The 22,500-nt window shown below is 42.7% G+C and overlaps 1 protein-coding gene across 2 annotated transcripts in view; it reads right to left on the reverse strand.

Annotated features, from left to right (window-relative positions):
- Positions 1 to 11,430: 11,430 nt before the first annotated feature.
- The window catches only part of rbbp5 (retinoblastoma binding protein 5), a 16,511-nt gene continuing 5,441 nt past the window's right edge, over positions 11,431 to 22,500 (reverse strand). The window contains exons 5-14 of one of the 2 annotated variants that reach the window (XM_079807911.1): positions 21,054 to 21,216; positions 20,874 to 20,983; positions 18,507 to 18,626; positions 16,230 to 16,383; positions 15,946 to 16,017; positions 14,712 to 14,829; positions 14,546 to 14,615; positions 14,171 to 14,415; positions 13,467 to 13,544; positions 11,431 to 11,786 (exon numbers count right to left, since the gene is read on the reverse strand). In XM_079807911.1, the coding sequence (XP_079664037.1) occupies positions 11,734 to 11,786; positions 13,467 to 13,544; positions 14,171 to 14,415; positions 14,546 to 14,615; positions 14,712 to 14,829; positions 15,946 to 16,017; positions 16,230 to 16,383; positions 18,507 to 18,626; positions 20,874 to 20,983; positions 21,054 to 21,216 (1,183 nt within the window). In that variant the 3' untranslated portion in view covers positions 11,431 to 11,733. Of the gene's footprint in view, positions 11,787 to 13,397; positions 13,545 to 14,170; positions 14,416 to 14,545; positions 14,616 to 14,711; positions 14,830 to 15,945; positions 16,018 to 16,229; positions 16,384 to 18,506; positions 18,627 to 20,873; positions 20,984 to 21,053; positions 21,217 to 22,500 lie in introns of both variants that reach the window. The other variant, XM_079807910.1, reaches the window with a different exon arrangement.

The following is a 22,500-nucleotide window of genomic DNA, read 5'->3' on the forward strand; positions in this document are numbered from 1 at the left end:
TGACGGTGAGAGTGATCACATGACCAACACTGACGGGTGAGAGTGATCACATGACCAGCACTGACGGGTGAGAGTGATCACATGACCAGCACTGACGGGTGAGAGTGATCACATGACCAGCACTGACGGGTTAGAGTGATCACATGACCAACACTGACGGGTTAGAATGATCACATGACCAGCACTGACGGGTGAGAGTGATCACATGACCAACACTGACGGGTGAGAGTGATCACATGACCAGCACTGACGGGTGAGAGTGATCACATGACCAACACTGACGGGTGAGAGTGATCACATGACCAACACTGACGGTGAGAGTGATCACATGACCAACACTGACGGGTGAGAGTGATCACATGACCAACACTGACGGGTTAGAGTGATCACATGACCAACACTGACGGGTTAGAATGATCACATGACCAGCACTGACGGGTGAGAGTGATCACATGACCAACACTGACGGGTGAGAGTGATCACATGACCAGCACTGACGGGTGAGAGTGATCACATGACCAGCACTGACGGGTGAGAGTGATCACATGACCAACACTGACGGGTGAGAGTGATCACATGACCAACACTGACGGTGAGAGTGATCACATGACCAACACTGACGGGTGAGAGTGATCACATGACCAACACTGACGGGTGAGAGTGATCACATGACCAGCACTGACGGGTGAGAGTGATCACATGACCAGCACTGACGGGTGAGAGTGATCACATGACCAACACTGACGGGTGAGAGTGATCACATGACCAACACTGACGGGTGAGAGTGATCACATGACCAACACTGACGGGTTAGAATGATCACATGACCAGCACTGACGGGTGAGAGTGATCACATGACCAACACTGACGGGTGAGAATGATCACATGACCAGCACTGACGGGTGAGAGTGATCACATGACCAACACTGACGGGTGAGAATGATCACATGACCAACACTGACGGGTGAGAGTGATCACATGACCAACACTGACGGGTGAGAGTGATCACATGACCAGCACTGACGGGTGAGAGTGATCACATGACCAGCACTGACGGGTGAGAGTGATCACATGACCAGCACTGACGGGTGAGAGTGATCACATGACCAACACTGACGGGTGAGAGTGATCACATGACCAACACTGACGGGTGAGAGTGATCACATGACCAACACTGACGGGTGAGAGTGATCACATGACCAGCACTGACGGGTGAGAGTGATCACATGACCAACACTGACGGGTGAGAGTGATCACATGACCAGCACTGACGGGTGAGAGTGATCACATGACCAGCACTGACGGGTGAGAGTGATCACATGACCAGCACTGACGGGTGAGAGTGATCACATGACCAACACTGACGGGTGAGAGTGATCACATGACCAACACTGACGGGTGAGAGTGATCACATGACCAACACTGACGGGTGAGAGTGATCACATGACCAACACTGACGGGTGAGAGTGATCACATGACCAACACTGACGGGTGAGAGTGATCACATGACCAGCACTGACGGGTGAGAGTGATCACATGACCAACACTGACGGGTGAGAGCGATCACATGACCAGCACTGACGGGTGAGAGCGATCACATGACCAACACTGACGGGTGAGAGCGATCACATGACCAACACTGACGGGTGAGAGCGATCACATGACCAACACTGACGGGTGAGAGTGATCACATGACCAACACTGACGGGTGAGAGTGATCACATGACCAGCACTGACGGGTGAGAGTGATCACATGACCAACACTGACGGGTGAGAGTGATCACATGACCAACACTGACGGGTGAGAGTGATCACATGACCAACACTGACGGGTGAGAGTGATCACATGACCAGCTCTGACGGGTGAGAGCGATCACATGACCAACACTGACGGGTGAGAGCGATCACATGACCAACACTGACGGGTGAGAGCGATCACATGACCAACACTGACGGGTGAGAGTGATCACATGACCAACACTGACGGGTGAGAGTGATCACATGACCAACACTGACGGGTGAGAGTGATCACATGACCAGCTCTGACGGGTGAGAGTGATCACATGACCAACACTGACGGGTGAGAGTGATCACATGACCAGCACTGACGGGTGAGAGTGATCACATGACCAGCACTGACGGGTGAGAGTGATCACATGACCAGCACTGACGGGTGAGAGTGATCACATGACCAACACTGACGGGTGAGAGTGATCACATGACCAACACTGACGGGTGAGAGTGATCACATGACCAACACTGACGGGTGAGAGTGATCACATGACCAGCACTGACGGGTGAGAGTGATCACATGACCAACACTGACGGGTGAGAGTGATCACATGACCAGCACTGACGGGTGAGAGTGATCACATGACCAACACTGACGGGTGAGAGTGATCACATGACCAGCACTGACGGGTGAGAGTGATCACATGACCAACACTGACGGGTGAGAGTGATCACATGACCAACACTGACGGGTGAGAGTGATCACATGACCAACACTGACGGGTGAGAGTGATCACATGACCAGCACTGACGGGTGAGAGTGATCACATGACCAACACTGACGGGTGAGAGTGATCACATGACCAACACTGACGGGTGAGAGTGATCACATGACCAGCACTGACGGGTGAGAGTGATCACATGACCAACACTGACGGGTGAGAGTGATCACATGACCAACACTGACGGGTGAGAGTGATCACATGACCAACACTGACGGGTGAGAGTGATCACATGACCAACACTGACGGGTGAGAGTGATCACATGACCAGCACTGACGGGTGAGAGTGATCACATGACCAGCACTGACGGGTGAGAGCGATCACATGACCAACACTGACGGGTGAGAGCGATCACATGACCAGCACTGACGGGTGAGAGCGATCACATGACCAGCACTGACGGGTGAGAGCGATCACATGACCAGCACTGACGGGTGAGAGTGATCACATGACCAACACTGACGGGTGAGAGTGATCACATGACCAGCACTGACGGGTGAGAGTGATCACATGAGTGATCCAGGATGTAGAGCGTGTTGTTGTTGTTGTGATGCTCCTCATCCGTCACAGCCTGAGAGGCGAGGACTCACGTATTATGTAAGTTGTGTGTTACCAGGCAACCAGCGATCATAAATATGGAGACTCCGAGTGAGTGTTCAGAGCCGCTCCTTCAGCAGAACATGTCGAGTCTGTGGAGTGTGTTCTCTGACCGCCTTTAATCTGGACTGGGCTTGATAGTAATAATGTTTTCTCCATTACAGGATGCTGGTGTTTGCATGTTTTTGGATTCCATTTTAAATATTTCATGTCTAATTAATTGAAATCATGAAACTAATATCAATTTATTAATATTGAGACGTAGCTGAACTCGACTATACTGCAGTGTTAATTTTAACAGCAAATTTTGATTTAGTTTTAGTCATATTTTAGTCACCGGAATTGTTTTTAGTTTTAGTCTAGTGTTAGTCTCCTAAAATCTAATGAGTTTAGTTCAATTGTAATACATTAAGCATTTAAACGTCACATAACCGACTGACACTTGAACTGACATTTTGACATCATTTTGTTTTTGACATTAAAAATACACGAAAGAGCTCAATTCACTTTTTTAAAAACATCTGTATAGAACTGTATTTCTGTTTTAGTCAGTAGGCCAAATCAGGTTAAGCTAAAGCTACAAATAAGTTTGTTTATTTTTTATTTTTTTTTATTTAATATATTTAATTTCAAGTAATGAAGATTGTTTTAATGGTTTTAGTGAACTATTATAACCCTGATACTTTATTGAATATGTGTCTAATACTGGTCTTTCCTCCTGACTATGAATTAAATGGGAATTAAATTAAATACAGTTTATTGTGTAAGCAAAAACGAATATATAATACGTTACTTTTAATGATAAACAAGCTGGAAATACACCAGGACTCTTATTTTGAAATGTCTGCGCCTCTATTGCAGTTGCAGGAGCTCATTCAAGTTCAGATGAGGAGATAAATATGCATTATTACAACCGTCTAAAACATATTACTATATAAACATCGTAAAGTATCATTGTCATTATTCATCAGCATTAGTTCATAAACAATTGTCTGGCATAAATGTGTGTTATTGATTGATTGAGCCGCTCTGGAGCTGGATTGGGTGTGTGTGTGTGTGTGTGTGTGTGTGTGTGTTATTGATTGATTGTGAGCCTGTAGGCCGTGTGTTTTCCAGCGGTTAGATCAGTTCTGACCCGATCTCTGCCCTAATCGACCCTCACTAACATTCCCCTCTTGTTTTATTTGTTGACGAAAATGACAGTTGATTTTCCTCATAGTTTTTGTCATCCAACACTAGTTTTTATTTAGTTATCGTCTCGTTTTCGTCAGTGAAAAAAGATCGTTGACGAATAATTTTCGTCAACGACCTTTTTTCACTGAAGGCGTAGACATTTCAAAATAAGAGTCCCGGTGTATTTCGAGCTTGTTTATAATTAAAAGTAACGCATATTCGTTTTTGGTTACATGATCGCTAATTAACAATTCTGTACTGTAATATATTTCTGTCACAATTTCTACAAGTTGCTCTAATATCATAATGTGTGTGTGTGTGTGTGACAGACGGATGACGAGGAGTACATGATGGAGAAGCCGCTGGGATACCTGCCTCTTCACCATGAGCTGGACAGCGGACTGGGCTGGACGGACGGGAGCTTCCACCAGGGGGAGCTGTCGGGGGTGGAGACGGAGGAGGGGGTGGAGGAGTGCCGGGGTCGCGGAGGGTCGCCGTCGTCCGAGTCCTTCATCTCGTCGGAGCTCAGCGACTCCGGGTTTTACAGCGTCAGCACCGGCGAGTTCCTGCGCTTCCAGCGTCTGCTTGAGAAGCGAATGCGCCATTACACCGCCCGCATGCACCACCAGGGGGAGCCGTGTTCCCGCGAGCGGCGGGACAGCCAGATCAAACACCCGCTAGAGGCCATCCCGGAAACGCTGACCGTCCAGCCGCAGAACGGGCGGCTGTCCCGGGTGTCGTCCGTCCAGTACCGGAAGGCGGAGCGGCCGTGTCTGAACCGCCACAGCTCCAGCAGCGGCTCGCTCTTCACCCCCGCCGGGCTCTCCACCTGCAGTACTCCGTCCGGCCAGCGGCGGCCCCACCCGAGCTCCACGGGGATGCTGCGGAGGAGCCGGACGCTGCACCACCGCCCCGCGCCCATGGAGTACCGCAGACGGGCGAGCCACCCGGCCTCACCCAACTACAGCAGCGCCACCCTCCACCCCTGCAGCCACAGGGCGGAGCCGCCCGCCAGCCTCCCGGAGGAGCCGGAGCGGTGTCGCGCCGCACACCCCGCGCACCCCGCGCTCGCGATGCACGCCATGAGCCAACCGTCCCTGATGGCTCCAGTGGGCGAGCACCACTACATGCCTCCAGAACTCCAGATCCGCGCCGCCACCGAACCGCAGATCTTCGTGACGGAGCAGCCGCCGATCCGGCAACGGGACGGCCGCTTCCACACTCTGAGCCACACCCCCAGCCAGGACGCGAACGACACCTGGCCCAAACCTGCCAACCGCGCCGGCTCGGGCGGAGGAGGCGGGCTCTACAGCACCTTGGAGGGACACATGCCCACCTCTAGGAAAACGCCGAGCGGGAACCTGCGCGCCATGCGGAACCAGCTGCTGCGCGACCGGGCGTCGCGGTTAGCGGACGAGCGCAGCGGCATGAGCACGGACGAGGAGAGCCACAGCGAGGTGCGCATGGGCCGCTACTGGAGCCGCACGGAGCGCCGCGAACACATGATGCAGAAGCAGCGGCAGCAGCGGGGTGGGGCTGCCACGGGACTGGGGCACGGCGGCGGGATCGCGGGGGACAGTTATAGCACCGTCCTCGAGCTGAGCCAGAGGAAGCTGAGCCGCCTGAGGAACCGGAAGCTCCTGGACGACTGGACCACCGTAGAGGAGCTCCTGACGCACGGGACACGCCTGGGCGAGGACGCCCTACAGCTGCCCTCGTCCCTGCTCACCGTCACAACTGTATAGCGACACCCACCGAGTGTGTGAAAAACGCTTTTTTTACGTAGTGTTTTTGTCTTGTTTTCAGTCCGAATATCTAAAAAAAATCTTACATTATAGCCTCGTTGTAATTTGCAATTTGTACCAGGAACTTTTTTCCCCCCTGACCTGCTTCTGTCTGCGTTTACACTGCGGTCTAAAGTACCGCGAAGATTAGGCGAATTAGTCTGGTGATGTAGGAATTCTCCTCCCAGTCAACGACGAACAGGAATAATTTTTGCGCGATTCTGTCTGCAACAATAACGAGGAGATGCAGCAGCGCTGCTTTTACTGGTTATTGTTTTGGTTTACTAAAGAGGTCATTAACAAAACGGCGGAAAAGAGACGAGCACTGATACTAAAGCGTATTCTGAAAGCTTGTAAAGCTAGATTTAAAATAAGACAACGTATGTTATTATCAGCTATTACGGACATTGAGCGTGCGAATGCTGAGACGAACGCGCACCATCAGACAGAAAGAGCGAGACTGATACTGAACGCAGAACGAACCTCGCGAAAGACTTTTAAAAATGCCGGTTGTCTAAAATGCTGCGCGAGCTCAACCAATCGGCATGTTCAGCGCCCAAGTCCCACCCCCGAAAGTTCATGAACTTTGAAAAAGTACTACCTCGCGAGCCGTTTGGAGGGGGAAATATTTACTCGGAACTTCATTTAGACCCTGCGGTCGAAACACACCGAAGTTCCAGCCCAGAATTCCTGAAAATGAGCAAAATAATCTGCCTATGGAGTAGCAAAATAATCTTGTTTTCTGTTTGAGTTAAGATTATTTTGCTACTTTTAAAGGTGAACTATGTACGATTTTTGCAGTAAAATATCCAAAAACCACTAGGCCAGTGTTATATATTTTGTTCAGTTGAGTACTTAGAATATCCCAAATGTTTCCAACTATTTGTAAATCGTGAGAAATTGCTATTTTCATAGATATCCATAATAAAGGCTAGATGTCTCGTCCGCTGCTGGCCAATGGAGGTCGGCGTCCGCACCTGGCGGCCATCTTGTCACAGTCAGCTCGCTCACTCATTGTGTTTTAATGGTGCTTGCACTTGATGTAGTTATGACACTGCATACTTATGAAAAATTATTCATAATTTGTTCAAGCATCCATAATAATAGCCACGTTAATAATGTTTGTAAGAAACCAAACCATTTGTAAATCCGTCCAGATTTCAGTGAGATAAGAGTATTTGTGTTCAGATCACTCGCCTTACATCAGGAGCTCTGCCTGAGACAAGATGGCCGCCGGTGACAAGATGGCCACCGCTGATGACGTTAGAGACTCTGCCGTAACACATCTAGCCTTTATTATGGACATCTATGGCTATTTTAACAAATGAACCGGGGCGTGTGAGCTATGCGTTTGAGGGTAAACGATAAACAGAGTTGCGTTACCTCATACTCATGACCATAGATGTCCATAATAAAGGCTAGATGTCTTACGGCGGAGTCTCTAACGTCATCAGCGGCGGCCATCTTGTCTCAGGCAGGGCTCCTGATCTGAACACAAATACTCTTATCTCGCTGAAATATGGACGGATTTACAAATAGTTTGGTTTCTTACAAACGTTATTAACGTGGCTATAATTATGGATGCTTGAACAAATTATGAATCATTTTTCATAAGTATGCAGTGTCAGCTTTAAGCAAAAACTCCCTTAATTTTGAGTTATTTCCCCCCAAAACAAGACAATCATTCTTATTTGGCTAGTAAATGCTTCTTGTATTGAGAATTTTTAGATGTTTGGACCAGAAACAAGACAAAAATACTAAGTAAGAAAAGCATTTTTTTGCAGTGTGTGTGTGTGTGTTTGTGTGTGTTGGACCGCCCGCACTACACAAAGCTACCTCCTGAAATTGAGGTTTACTGTAGATACAGACGTTTCCACCGTAGTAAATTGATTTTTAAATGTTATATTTGCAGTATCTTGTTTTGCATTGTGTTGTAAAAAAAAAAAAAGATGTTTTATTAATATGGAGCGAAATCACTGCAGTTTGATTCGACCGCATGAAGCAATACAACGCCACACAAACCGAACTTCATTTGGTGCCAAGAAAAGTTTACGCTACGGATCCATTTTAAGGTGGTGCTAACCGTGAGATTTCAGATTATTCGCAACGATATAGCCTACGAACGACATCCGGATTACGTCTCTTTTTGCACAGAAATGTGAAAATCCCCTCTCGGACGTCTTCCGCTAGCTGAGTGAATTCGCGGCGTTAGCATAGCCCCACCGTTCAATCGTGATTCTCTGGGAATAACATCGGCTAATCTAACGGCGGACCGTGGGTCGGAGCCGATGATTGGGTGTTCAGGGTCATGCTGGAGATCAGGCAGCGGAAACATGAGTGTGTGTGTGTGTGTGCGGGTTCTTGCACTATAACTGTAGTTCTGTAGAGTATTTTTAAAGCTATTTTTCTTGTGCTCTTCACAATTGATGTCACAAAAAGGAACAAAGAACTTTTATAAGGACTCGGACGAGAACACGAGTGGTGTCAGTTTGGTGAGAAAGTCGACGCACTGAACTGTTCGTTTATTAACGTGCAGAATTATATTTTCAGGGGGTTTCAACTTTACAATGGGCATCGTGAAACGCGAGCGGAATGAATTTAGCACAAATTGAGGTAAACAAAGGCATTTTCTGAACGATTAAAGGCTGTTCACACCAAAGACGATAACCATCAATTTCCCCCTGAGCCGATGAATGATAACAACTTTGTCAGCCAATCAGAATCCATCCTGCTTTAAAGGGATAGTTCACCCAAAAATGAAAATGACCCCATGATTTACTCTCCCTCAGCTCATTCTAGGTGTGTATGACGTTCTTCTCTCAGAAGAACAGAATCAGAGTTATATTAAAATATCCTGGCTAATACCAAGCATTATAATGGCAGCGAATGACTATTTCTGTTTTGAAGTGCATCTTTCCATCATAATAGTGCATCTATCAATCATAAAAGTGCATCTATCAATCATAAAAGTGCATCTATCAATCATAAAAGTGCATCTATCATCATAAAAGTGCATCTGTCCATCATAAAAGTGCATCTATCATCATAAAAGTGCATCTATCCATCATAAAAGTGCATCTATCATCATAAAAGTGCATCTATCAATCATAATAGTGCATCTATCCATCATAAAAGTGCATCTATCAATCATAATAGTGCATCTATCAATCATAAAAGTGCATCTATCAATCATAAAAGTGCATCTATCAATCATAATAGTGCATCTATCAATCATAAAAGTGCATCTATCCATCATAAAAGTGCATCTGTCCATCATAATAGTGCATCTATCAATCATAATAGTGCATCTGTCCATCATAAAAGTGCATCTATCCATCATAAAAGTGCATCTGTCCATCATAATAGTGCATCTATCAATCATAAAAGTGCATCTATCAATCATAAAAGTGCATCTTTCCATCATAAAAGTGCATCTATCAATCATAATAGTGCATCTATCAATCATAATAGTGCATCTGTCCATCATAATAGTGCATCTATCAATCATAAAAGTGCATCTATCAATCATAAAAGTGCATCTTTCCATCATAAAAGTGCATCTATCAATCATAATAGTGCATCTATCCATCATAATAGTGCATCTATCCATCATAAAAGTGCATCTATCCATCATAAAAGTGCATCTGTCCATCATAATAGTGCATCTATCAATCATAATAGTGCATCTGTCCATCATAAAAGTGCATCTATCCATCATAAAAGTGCATCTGTCCATCATAATAGTGCATCTATCAATCATAAAAGTGCATCTGTCCATCATAATAGTACATCTATCCATCATAAAAGTGCATCTGTCCATCATAAAAGTGCATCTATCAATCATAATAGTGCATCTATCAATCATAATAGTGCATCTGTCCATCATAAAAGTGCATCTATCAATCATAATAGTGCATCTATCAATCATAATAGTGCATCTATCAATCATAAAAGTGCATCTATCCATCATAATAGTGCATCTATCCATCATAATAGTGCATCTATCAATCATATAACTGCTCAACACAGCTCCGGGGGGTTAACTAAGGCCTTCTGAAGCGATGCGTTTGTGTGAGAAACATATCCATATTTAATACTTTAAAAACTGTGTTCTCTATAACTTTCGTAATAGAGCTATACTAATAAATTGTATTAATATAACTCTGGTTGTGTTCGTCTGAGAGAAGAATGTCATACACTAGGATGACCCGAGGGTAAATCATCATGGGGTCATGTTAATTTTTGGGTGAACTATTCCTTTAAAGAGCTCGGGCATTTAAAATGATAAACAGAACGATATCGCGCGTTGGTGTGGACGGTATCGTTATAGTTATAGTTATGGTTCTTGGTGGAAACGGGCCTTTACACAAATTCGTTCTGCTCCCGTTTCATGAACGAGACCTAATTATTTTCCAAAGTAGCCGATGGAGTATTTTCGGAGTCACCTGTCACCGTGGGATGCTCGCGGATCTTTATTTTGAGCAGAAAATCAGGATTTCCCCCCACCTGCACTATTTTTGGTGCACGAGCACTGGAGTGTTTACAATTTTTCTCCTCACAACTGTGACTCTCTGCGACGCATCTCGCTTTCCCGCCCTCGTTTCTGAGGTGAAATCACGTGACGCCATTTTCACCGTGAGTCAACCGCTGTGAATAATGGATTTGAACGGCGCTATTAACGGAACTCTGCCTCTCTCGTCGGATTTTGCTCGTTTCCACTTTTAGAAACCGTTTTCTTGGAATATGATGTACATGTGGTTGTAATAAAGATGAGATTTTAATTAGCTACCTCAAGTGTTTTTTTGCTCCTTATTGAAGTTCGGTGAATCTGTCATGAGACAGCAAAACTTTATTTAAAGAACGGAGCCATTTTGACCAACGAATTCAGGAATACATCATTTTATGGAGATTACACTCTCAAAGAGCCATTAAGTGTGTACACTGAGGGGATTTTCAGGTTATTGGATTACCATATTTTCCATAAATTCCCTATAAAGACTATTGGATATCATCTTAATTTATATTTATCCCAATTTCGACACAATTACCAAATGTAATATGATGTTTTTGCGTTTCAATAGTAATGTGATTATCAGTAATAACGAACATGAGGATGATTCTTCACTAGATGATTAGGGACAAACTCTGACCACTTCAAATGTTTAAGAATAAAACACAGAAACACAAAATGGAATCCAACAGTAGAAAAGCACAAAATGGAACCGAATAACAGAAAAATGTCTTTCTTTCTCCCTCTTTTTCTCTGACACACCACTGGCGCCACCTGCTGGATGGACGCAGAACAACACCTCATGATTTAGTCCAGAGATGTCCCTCTGAAAAACGCATTAAAACCACAATCTCAAAAAAAACAAACTGGTTTAATATGTATAAAAAAACACGACCAGTCCAGAGATCTCACAGAAAACAAAACAAAACAAATATATCTGAGTATAGTGCTTATACACAGAGACATCTACTCTAAATAAAATGACATGCTTCCCTCTTCCTATCGCTTTCCAAGCAAGGAAATGAAGCAGCCGGGCTTCAAACGGTGGCGCTGTTGAGCGGTGACGTCCTTCTGTAATAATGCAACACAAATACAGTCCGTAGAGTTCATATAAAGAGGCTTCATTCATCCACACAGACAGGGGGCGCTGCAGCTTCAGTCCAACCCCTGCACCTCGTGCTGCTTGTACACCGCCGACACCAGATTTCCTGAAAGAACAGCGTTTGTTTGGTTAAATTTAACATCTTAAAATGTCAAATTAAAATAAATGTTATAGATAAAAACGCATTGTTAAATCCTTCAGGTCAACGTAAAGAGCGAAGCGACAAAGCAATGCAAATCTACACCGAAACTGAAGCTCATTTTTATCCATTTATACGAGAAATATACTTTTGAGCGAATCTTTCATGTGCTTAAATACACGACGCGAACGATCTGAACATCATGGAAATTCTGTAGAGCGGTGTTGTTACTGTTAACTAAAATGTAAAAATAATTTTCGGAAATTAAAATAAAGATGAAATATAATTAGATGATTTGATTATAAAATCACTCAAACTTAAACTAAAATGAAGATGAAAATAAATACTATAATTGTACATAAATAATACCAAATTAGCACTCCCGCATAGTCCAATTCACAAACATGTGACTCTTTTGAACTGATTCTTTGTAAATGAATCATGAATCGTATATTTGAATCTTTACGAGACAAGTGAGTCATATGTACACTTTCAAATCTGAATCGTTCATGCTTAAAGATTCATATTTAAAACTAATTTTCGTAGTGATAAAAATAACGTTGCGATTACGACATTACAAATAACGTTAATAATTGAATAAAATGTTTTGTTGCGGGGCATCATGGGGAGGATTCGTCCTGTCGCAGTGAAAATAAACAATATGCGGCGAAGAATAAAACGACAAAACTGGAAAATTATGAATGAGCAAATTTGCAACTGTACGTTAATATTAAAAATGCGAAATTGAGCAAATTATATTTAAATTTTATTTTACAAATGTCAAAATAAACAGGACTAAAAAATAACAACAAACAAATCTAAAAAACATTTAAAACTGTATTATAATGTGCAATTATTAAATTAAATTTAACGTTTATTTTGCAATAAATAAGGTGATTGAACCATATGAACAAACAAACGCATTAAAACGAACAAAACTATTAAAAATACTGTGAAATCCCGTAAAGACTTGAATCGTTCACGCTTAAAGATTCACATTCAAAACTAATTTTCGTAGTGATAAAAACAACGTAGCGATTACGACATTACAAATAACATGTTTGTTGCAGGGCACCATGGGAAGGATTTGTTTGGTCGCAGTGAAAATAAACAAAAACAATGAGCAAATTCGCAACTGTACGGTAATTTAAAAAATGTGAAATTGAGCAAATTATATAAATTTTATTTTGCGAATGTCAAAATAAACAGGACTAAAAAATAACATTTGAAACTGTATGATAATGTGCAATTATTGGATTCAATGTAACGTTTATTTTGCGATAAATAAGGTGATTGAACCATTTGAACAAACAAACGCATTAAAACTAACAAAACTATTAAAAATAATGTGAAATCCCGTTAAGACTTGAATTGTTCAAAACATCACAGTGTTGCATCATGGGAATAACGGGGTCTGTCGCAGAGGAAGTAGACCTGAAGCATTCGATCGCACACACATGCGTAACAGGGGTCAGAGCAGGAAGGACAGGAAGGCAAGCAGGAAGTAGACGCGGCCAATCACAGCTGAGCTCAAGCCGCGCCACAGCCACGGGTCAAAGGTCGCAGCGGGGGTCTTACCTGGCGTCCCCAGCCCCTCTGCTCTGTCCCGGCAGACTTTGGGTCTGAACGGAGAGTCTTTGTCTTTACCTTTAGATCCCTTGGGTCGCCCCGCCGCCTTCTTCTTCGACTTACTGTCGCCCTTCACGCCCAGTAAGGGATGGACCTCTGAGGGAAACACAGATAGAAAATAAACAATATGCGGATAGGAACAAAACTGGAAAATTATGAATGAGCAAATTCGCAACTGTACGATAATATAAAAAATGCGAAATTGAGCAAATTATATTTAACTTTTATTTTGTGAATGTTAAAATAAACAGGACAAAAAAATAAACAAATCTAAAAAACATTTGAAACTGTATGATAATGTGCAATTATTGGATTAAATTTAACGTTTATTTTGCGATAAATAAGGTGATTGAATCATATGAACAAACAAACGCATTAAACCGAACAAACTATTAGAAATAATGTGAAATCCCGTAAAGACTTGAATCGTTCACGCTTAAAGATTCATATTCAAAACTAATTTTCGTAGTGATAAAAACAACGTAGCGATTACGACATTACAAATAACATGTTTGTTGCAGGGCATCATGGGAAGGATTTGTTCGGTCGCAGTGAAAATAAACAAAAACAATGAGCAAATTCGCAACTGTACGGTAATTTTTTTTTTTTAAAATTGAGCAAATTACATTAAAATTTTATTTTGCGAATGTCAAAATAAACAGGACTAAAAATAACACCACAGTCAGAGGTCAGCGGCGTGAAGCGGAGGATGTGGTGCTCACCGTCGCTCGGGACGCCCTGCAGCTCGATGGTGGTGGTGCGGATCTTCTTCTTGGGCGGCGCTCCGTCCGCCGACGGCTGCCGCTGCTTTTTGTCCCCGGGGCCGGTGTGGGCGGAGCCATCCTCGGGCGTGGCGTTCTGACCCGTGGCGTCGGGAGGAGGGCCGAACGGGTTCTCCTCTGGGTCCTCGACCTCCGGAGCGATGGGCAGGTACAGCAGCGCTTTATAGTCCTCCAGCTCCTCGTCACTGCACACACACGAGAACTAGTGTCAGTGTGTGTTTCCGGTCCTCGCGTGTGGGCGGGGCTAACACTAATGAGATGCACTGTGGGCGGAGCCTATAGAAAAGACGGATGAACTGAATGAGCGTGTCTGACCTGCTGCAGAAAGCCTGGATGGGGTCAACCGACGTCACGTCAACCTCCTCGTCCTCCGCAGCGTCGGCTCCTGATACACACACACACACACACGCGTGGTCAGTGTCATCATCAGTGTGTGTGTGTGTGTGTGTGTGTGTGTGTGTGTGTGTGTGTGTGTGTTTACCTGTCTGTTCCGGTTCACTCTTGTCCTCGTCCTCGATGTCGAACTCAGACTCTCTCTCCTCATACTCCACGTTCTCATCCAGCTCTTTAAAGTCCGGCGCAAACGCGCTCCAGTTCTCCTGCACACACACACACACACACACACACGCACACACACATACACACACACACACACACACACACACCAGTCAGCGCCCGACTAAGACAGCCAGGTTAGATCATTTATTTAGTGGTCACCTGATACATCACACAATCTTTGGCATTTTTTCATTATCAGTAGCAGCTGACAAATGTTTTCTGCTTGACTGACGAAGCGGGACTTTTATTTTGATACACAGGAGCTCTGCGTTTTTATTAGATTACAGTCTCAGTTTAACAATTCTGTCTAAAATTAATCCTGTGCATTTGCACGGAGGCGCTGTCAAAAGAAAAGTCATGACTCTGTCAAAATATCAGGTAAAAAGAAAAACTTATTGGCTGATGCATCACTTTGGCAATATATCAGTTGACCACTAGTAAAAAAATGTTTTAACATTTTTTAGTAAATATGGCAAATAAACATGAATGTAATTGCAATGCATGTGTTATTTCATATATTTAAGTTAAATGGTATAATTTCACATATAGCAACTAAAACACATATTAAACAACGCAAAATTGACTGAAATTATATTTTAGAATATAATTTGTGAAAGTCAAAATAAACTAGATTAAATAATATGAACAAAGAAAAACGTCAAAACTAAAAAACAACAACATCTGAAACTGTGATAATATAAAAAAAATTATGCCAAATTTTATGTAAAATTGTATTTAATATTTAACGTGTTAAATAAAAAAACCACAAACACATTTAACTTTCTGATGAAATTAAAAACAATTTGAAATATTTATTTCACGACCGTTCAAAAGCTGGATTAAACGATATAAACAAAGAAAGATGTGAAAACTAAAATAAACGAATAACAGAAACATCTGAAACTGTTTGATAATATTAAAAAAGTGAAAGTGAAATTTTGCGAATTATATTTACATTTTATTTACCGAATGTTAAAATAAACTGGATTAATAAATATGAGCAAAGAAAACGGCCAAATTAAAAACAAAACATATTTCAAACTGACTAATATTAAAAACTATGTGAATTATGTTTAAATTTGATTTTGAAAATGTGAAAATAAACGATCAAACAATATTAACAAAAAAAAACCTGATGTGAAAAACACAATCCTCACCACTTGGTTCTGAGCCCATATGGACACCACACCGCTGGAGATGGAGGCGATGATGGGCCGCACGGGATGCCACTGTAACACACACACACACACACACACACACACACACACACACACACACACACACACACACACACACACACACACACACACACACACACACACACACACACACACACACACACACACACAGAGAGAGAGAGTCAGTGGTGGGTGTGGTCACCCTGTGAGTATGTGTGTGTGTGTGTGTGTGTGTGTGTGTGTGTGTGTGAGCGCCGCCTCACCGCCACATCCAGCAGGAGTTCTCCGCGCGTGCCATGCAGGATCTTCACCAGGTTCCCGATGCTCTTCTCCCAGATGTAGAGCGCGTGCTGGCGCGCCGACCCCGCCACGATATACTCGCCGTCGCCAGAGAAGCAGCAGCGCTTCCACGGCGTCCTGCGGCAGAGAGAGGTCAGAGGTCACACACACACACACACACACACACACACACACACACACACACACACACACACACACACACACACACACACACACACACACACACACACACACACACACACACGCCAAGTCAAGTCAAGTCCACTTTATTTATATAGCGCTTTTAACAATACAGAGTGTTTTAAAGCAGCTTAATGGTGCGTTCACACCGGACGCGATTCGCACGAATGATTTACATGTTAAGTCAATGCAGAGATGCGAAATGGCATTCTGCGGCGCGATTCGCGCGATTGAGGCGGCGCGAAGGACGCGATTTGAGCGTTTTGAACGCGCTCAAGTTGAAAAATCTGAACTTTGGCGGATATTTCGCGCCGCGTTAACCAATCAGGAGCTTGCTCTAGTAGTGACAACAATGAGGAGAAAATCTGTATATTAATATCTGGCTCAGACAATATGATTATCACTGTGATAACATTAAATGACATGAAACACAACCCAGTCTCTTTTTGTTAAATGCAAGATTATGTTTGATCAATAATACAAAAGTATAAGTAAAAGGTATAACAAGCTATACATGAAATAAAGCAAATAATTCAGTCAAACATTCAAAGTCAGCGCTAGTCGGCTAACGTTACAACGCTAACGTACAGTTATAGCCTAAAAATATAAAGTAATGAAACTTCTCTTTGCCTTCAGACTAAACGATTCGCCAGGGAACAAATTATAGATCCATGAGAGCAAAGATCGGCCGTTACAAGACGAATTATATCTGGAGCCGCCACAGAGACATCAGAGCCAGCGGCAGAAGAACTGGCTGAGGAAAGGCTGATCTCACCGGGTTAATGAGCGCCGCTGATCCACTGGAGCTCACACACACACACACACACACACACACACACACACACACACACACACACACACACACACACACACACACCAGATCACATGATCAACTAGGCACTCTTTATATAAATAAACCACACATTTGAGCTTTAAACTACTACATTATCGACTGAAAAAGGTCTTAAAACTACGTTTTGTTACACATTAACAGTAGATTTTAACAAAAACAGACGTGTAAACACAGCCCATGTCCGCCATTTCTCACTGAGACGAGCCGCTGGCAGAAGCTCCGCCCATGAGGAGAATCACGTCTGTTGTGCAGTGAATGTCACGATTGAAGCGAGTAAACTCAAAATGTTCAAGCGTCCACCTTCACGCGATTAGCATGAATTATTTGCGCGAATCGCGTCCGGTGTGAACGCCACATTACAGTGTTAAGCAGGAAAATAATGCAACATAATTTTATTCAGCTGTACAGCCATTCTGGAGAAAACGCTGATGTCATCAGTTCATTTCAATCATCATACAGTGACAGTGTGGGCTTTAGATCAGTAATTTAGTTGATATGGTTAATTTAGTTTAATACTTAGATTTATTTGGATATTTAGTTGAACATGTAGTGTCTCCAACTGAGCAAGCCAAGCCAGAGGAAACCCAAACCCCATCAGGAGCAGAATGGAGGAAAATAAACCTTGGAGAAACCAGGCTCAGTCGGGGGGGCAGTTCTCCTCTGGCCAATTAACAAACAGCGTATGATTATTATTCTGACAACTTTACAGGTCAGAGGTCATAATAGATCGGAATATTGGACAGATAAGAGTCATCCCGCCGGAGACGGGTTTATTGAGGATGCCGTGACGATGAGGCAGTTTCAGGAGGAGGATAATCACAGTCTCTCAGACACTATTTTATTGAGGATGACATATCGATTTAAGAATTATTAAATTGTAATATTCGAACAATCGGAGTCATCCCGCCGGAGAGGGGTTTATACACTCACACTCACACTCACACTCACACTCACACTCACACTCACACTCACACTCACACTCACACTCACACTCACACTCACACTCACACTCACACTCACACACACACTCACACACACACACTCACACACACACACACACACTCACACTCACACTCACACTCACACACACACTCACACACACACTCACACACACACTCACACTCACACTCACACTCACACTCACACACACTCACACTCACACTCACACTCACACTCACACACACACACACACACACGTAAGCGTCACCTGTTGACCAGGTCCTGCAGCTTCTGCATGGGCTCCGGCTCGCCGTCGCGGCCGCAGGTCAGGATCTCCCGGCCGTCGTACACGCGGATGATGCGGTCGGCCGTGTTGATGAGGAAACAGCTGCAGTCATCGTTCATACACCAGATATTAATACACAACCGTGATGAGGTCATAATAAACACTCTCTGTTTGATCAAACATGTGTGTATTTATTCATTCAAAACAATCAGCCTTTAATGAGACTCATAAACAACATGAAAAATTATAAATAAATAAAGTCACGGTGTTGCCTTGTTATTTTTATATTATTATTTTATATTGATTTTTTATATATTTGTTGCCTTATATAAAATAATTTTATTTATATAAAAATAATAAAAAAAAGATTATTTTATATTTATTTATTCAATCAGCATTTGAATGAGATTGATATAATATATTATTATTACAAATAAATAAATAATTCGTTTGACATCATTGTTTATTATTATTTCTAATACTTTATGATAACGAGGCTTAAAAATTATTATTATTTTTACTAAAAAAATATAAAAAATACAGAAATAGACATCGTTGTTTATTATTATTTCTAATATTATCTTAATGAACCATTTAGCAAGACCTTAGCAACCACTCAGAGTACCCAAGCAACCGCATAGCAACCACTCTGAGTACCCTAGCAACCACATAGCAAAACCTTAGCAACCACCCGAGTACCCTAGCAACCACATAGCAACCACCCTAGCAACCACATAGCAACACCCTAGCAACTACCCAGAGTACCCTAGCAACCACATAGCAAGACCTTAATAACCCCTCAGAGACCCTAGCAACTGCATGGCAGGTCTAAACTACTAACTAAAACTCAAACTATTTCAAACTTTAAACTTTTCAAACTTTTAACTTTTTAAACTATTTCAAACTTTAAACTTCAAACTATTTCAAACGTTTTCAAACTTTCTGGTCCAGCTTTTCCAAGCCAACTTAAAGTTTGTCTCGTTTCTAATATTATCTTAATGAGCCTAAAACATAATAAAATATAACAAATTATAATATTACTAAATTAAACAAAAATACATAAATAGTTCATAAATCATTGTTTATTATTATTTTAATATTATCTTGTGTACGGTAATGAGAATAAAAATAATAAAACTAATTATAATAATAATACAAAATATTTAAATATAAATAAATAGTTTGGCATCATTATTTATTATGAGAGTTATACAAATAACAATTACAAAAATGTAGAATAATACAAATAATTTATTAATTTGGTATGATTGATCCATTTTATCTTAAAAATTACAATAATATTAAAAAGTAATCGTTTGGCATAATTTCTAGTATTTTATATTATCTTCTTATCTCTTATTATTATTATTATTATTATAAGAAAATAAATAAAATCGTTTAGCATAATTGTTTTTAATTATTACTATTTCTTATAATATATTCTATGTATTTTAATATAATATATAAAAATGTGCTTGGTACAATTGTTTATGAATATTTCTTATATTATGTATTTGAATAAAACGTATAAAATAATGAACATTAATATTTAGTGGTGTCAACAATAATTGATTCGGCGATGCATCGCAATGCGGGGCATGCACGATTCAGCATCGATGCGGCTAAGTGCCATAATCGATTATGTCATCGTTTATTTTCTGGCCTTGAGTTGGACAATAAAGTTGTGAAGTTTCAATTACTTCCGGGGTCATAACAACAACAACAATCAAGATGGCTGAGGCGGAGGGAGATGACTGATGAATTAAAACACTTATGTTCACTGCTGGAAAAAGTTGGCTGTTATTATTGCTCTATTTAATTTCAAATGGTTCTAAAGCAGAGAAGAGAAACATTTCTCATTCAAAGCACTGAAAGCAGTGATTTATGTTTTCTTTTTCAGGTTTGAAAATGCCATCTCCAATACCCTGTACCATTCACTTTTATTTTATTTAATGACATTTATGTCAAAGATACAGGAGAGAGATAATACACACACAGCAGCCAATACAATCTGTTGTTCAATATCTGACTGCTTGTATTGCCTCATGACTGATTAAACATTTGCCTTGTTGTGTGCAGTAGAATTTTGATGCATCGTAGAATCGAATTGAATCGAATCGTTACCTGGTGAATCGTAATCGAATCGAATTGTGAGGGCAATGCCAATGCACACCCCTATTAATATTAGGATTAACTGAAATAAAAACAATATTTTAGTATTAAAAATAACTAAATAATATTACAAATCAATGTTTAGTATTTGTATATGATCTTGTTATTATATATATATATAGGCATCATTGACTCGTAATATTCTCATTAATATTTCATGTGTGCGTGACCTCTGACCTGCCCTTGCGTGCGAACTCGATGGACTTGATGGCGGTGGTGTTGCTGGTTCCTGTGGTCACTCTGAACGAGGCCACGAGATCCTGTGTGTCCGTGTTGAGCACCAGAATCTGTGACAGACACACACGTCAAGCTCTCGCTCACACACACACTCACACACACACACACGCGACCTCTGACCTTTCCCTTGGCGTTCCCGGTGTAGATGTACTCGCCGCGCCGGTCAAAGGCCGCAACCACGTTCAGGTCGGAGTCGTCGTCCACGGGCAGAACCACATGCTTAGAGTCCGAGAGCGTGAGCAGGACCGGGGCGGACTTCATGGGGCACACCAGCACCTTATCCCTGAAACACACACACACACACTCACACCAGCACCTTATCCCTGAAACACACACACACACTCACTCACTCACACCAGCACCTTATCCCTGAAACACACACACACACTCACTCACTCACACCAGCACCTTATCCCTGAAACACACACACACACACACACTCACTCACACCAGCACCTTATCCCTGAAACACACACACACACACTCACTCACACCAGCACCTTATCCCTGAAACACACACACACACACACTCACTCACACCAGCACCTTATCCCTGAAACACACACACACACACACACACACACACACTCACTCACACCAGCACCTTATCCCTGAAACACACACACACACACACACACACACACACACACACACACACACACTCACTCACACCAGCACCTTATCCCTGAAACACACACACTCACTCACTCACACCAGCACCTTATCCCTGAAACACACACACACACACACACTCACACCAGCACCTTATCCCTGAAACACACACACACACACACACACTCACTCACACCAGCACCTTATCCCTGAAACACACACAAACACACACACTCACTCACACCAGCACCTTATCCCTGAAACACACACACACACACACTCACACCAGCACCTTATCCCTGAAACACACACACTCACACTCACTCACACCAGCACCTTATCCCTGAAACACACACACACACACACACACACACACACTCACTCACACCAGCACCTTATCCCTGAAACACACACACACACACACACACACACACACACTCACTCACACCAGCACCTTATCCCTGAAACACACACACTCACTCACTCACACCAGCACCTTATCCCTGAAACACACACACACACACACACACACACTCACACCAGCACCTTATCCCTGAAACACACACACACACACACACACACTCACTCACACCAGCACCTTATCCCTGAAACACACACAAACACACACACTCACTCACACCAGCACCTTATCCCTGAAACACACACACACACACACTCACACCAGCACCTTATCCCTGAAACACACACACACACACACACACACACACACACACACCAGCACCTTATCCCTGAAACACACACACACACACACACTCACTCACTCACACCAGCACCTTATCCCTGAAACACACACACACACACTCACTCACACCAGCACCTTATCCCTGAAACACACACACACACACACTCACACCAGCACCTTATCCCTGAAACACACACACACACACACACACACACACACACACACACTCACACTCACACCAGCACCTTATCC

The sequence above is a fragment of the Gobio gobio genome (genome assembly GCF_949357685.1).
Source record: "Gobio gobio genome assembly, chromosome: 24".
Classification (NCBI taxonomy): domain Eukaryota; kingdom Metazoa; phylum Chordata; class Actinopteri; order Cypriniformes; family Gobionidae; genus Gobio; species Gobio gobio.